At 40.5% G+C, this 2,109-nt stretch overlaps 2 protein-coding genes across 3 annotated transcripts in view; both read left to right on the forward strand.

Annotated features, from left to right (window-relative positions):
* LOC118414482 overlaps positions 1-2,109 on the forward strand; it is a 119,428-nt gene that overhangs the window by 9,408 nt on the left and 107,911 nt on the right. The gene's annotated exons all lie outside the window — the stretch shown is intronic.
* LOC118413007 (basic leucine zipper and W2 domain-containing protein 1-like) overlaps positions 2-2,109 on the forward strand; it is a 17,120-nt gene continuing 15,012 nt past the window's right edge. Inside the window, exons 1-2 of the mRNA XM_035816120.1 lie at positions 2-161; positions 1,439-1,669. Coding sequence (XP_035672013.1) covers positions 2-161; positions 1,439-1,669 — 391 coding nt within the window. The remainder of the gene's footprint in view (positions 162-1,438; positions 1,670-2,109) is intronic.

The raw sequence follows: 2,109 nt of genomic DNA on the forward strand, positions 1-2,109 counted from the left end.
AATGTGTTTCCTTGTTGCTTGGCAGGTCCTAACCTTCCTCAAGGGGTTTAGCGACGAGGAACGTGCCCGTCTGGCGACCTTCACGTTCTTGGTGATCTCAACCGGCCTGGTCACGCCCAACATTCTCACCAGTCTGTTCCACGAGAACCTGGTTGAAGAAGGTGAGCGCCACAATGCAATGTTATGTTTACATTCATGGAAAGGAAACATATTGTTTTTTCATCCTTCAGATCTCTTCCGTTTCAACCAAGAGACCTGCACCAGATGGGTGTTACCATGGTTACTGGTAAAGTAGTAGACACCCTTTGTTGTTTGACTTTACAATGTAGCAAGTAGCAGGACAGCTGGAGGGGCTGGTCACCATATGTATGAATGTGTTAGAGTAAGACTAAGTAGTGCAGTAGTTAGCAGTAGTTTGTTAGGCTTGACCATGTAAAGTGAAACATTTTGTATTTTCTTGCAAATGTTACAGTTTTGATTTTTTGTATCATTTTCACATTGAAGAATATTTACTTTAGCCATCATTGAACCCATTGGATGATACATAAATGCATGTATGTTTTATATGCTTATAAGTCGGCATGTAGGCTAATTTCACTTGTACAGTATTTACTTGTACATTTTGTAACTGGGGCCGCCCTAAGATGCCCCCCCCCCCCTTTACGCTCTCGAGCTCGCGGCGCTCCATCACTAGTTGCCAGAGAGTGGTCAAGTTTTGATCGATGAATCTTTAACACATTCATCTTAAGAACATACTCGGATAAGGAATGCATTCATATGGTTCATGAACCCTTCATCCTCCTAGTTACAGGTGGCAAACGCTGAGGACGTTTTCGTGAATATAATTTCCGATTTTGTGCTGCGCTAGACTAAGCTCTATTTTCGTTATAGGAGGCTCCCCGATTTATTGTGATTTAACTACGGTTGACGTAGGTATGCTCTTATGACCTCATTGTACGACGGACTGCGACCTTTGTGACCACGGCTTTTTAAGAACTTTATTGCACGTCAAGTGTACATGATACAATGTATGGCAAACAACTACTAGTATTACACAAGTACAACAGGGACGTATAGGATAACGCTTAACAACCTAGTTAACATAACAATAAGGGCTAACATAATATACGGATTATCTATAGGTATGAATAAGTCAACATATTGGGTCTAGTATGTCATTTACACTATTGGTTGTAAGATATAAGCATTTGTGAATATATTGGCCTACTTGAACACAGTGAAGGTTGTATATATATATATATATATATATATATATATATAGTATCAGGGAATATATATATATATATATATATATATATATATATATATATATATATATACAACCTTCACTGTGTTCAAGTCCGTCGTCCGTCGTAACTATTGCGCAGTAAATCGTACTCGCTTGTGACCGGCTTCAAGCTTTATTCATCTGTTTCAGAAACATGTGGATTATCAGCGTTTCGCCACTTTCCCCGGACTGATTGTTCAGGTTCAGACATATCCAGTCCTTCTGGTGTCACCCTCCAGGGCTGTGCGGAAGCGTGTTGCGCCGACTCGACATGCCTGTCGTTTCAGTACAGCATAGTCAACCAATGCTATTTGAAAAGCAGGCTGTGCTCAGATGGGCAGAAAGTGTCTACATCCGCTGGCAACATGTACGATATATCAGGTTGGAGCATTTTATCCATCTATAAATACATCATTTAACAAACTGGGGAACTCAATAGCAGAGGCGGGTATTGGTCTTTGAGATACAGTTTGTTTACAAAAGTACTTGTTATGCTTATGAGATCTTGTACCACGGAAATGCAGACTTCGTACCCACCGAAAAAAGGTCTTTTATGCCTTATTTGGGGATCGTCGACGTATGACCGCTTATTTAGGGTACATATTATGGCATCATTTCCGTGTCACAGATCCGTGTTTAACTCGTATCATGGCAATACATTTGTTTCAAAAGTACGGGAGCTATATACGTGACGTTTTATCTAAATTCACGTAACATGAGACGAAAAATACGTGACGTCCGACATATTACAGAGACGTCATACTTACGTGCTGCATACGTGACTAATCTCCAAGCAGATCCTACGGTAGCAGAAGACAGTA

Source organism: Branchiostoma floridae, chromosome 4, assembly GCF_000003815.2.
Source record: "Branchiostoma floridae strain S238N-H82 chromosome 4, Bfl_VNyyK, whole genome shotgun sequence".
Taxonomy (NCBI): domain Eukaryota; kingdom Metazoa; phylum Chordata; class Leptocardii; order Amphioxiformes; family Branchiostomatidae; genus Branchiostoma; species Branchiostoma floridae.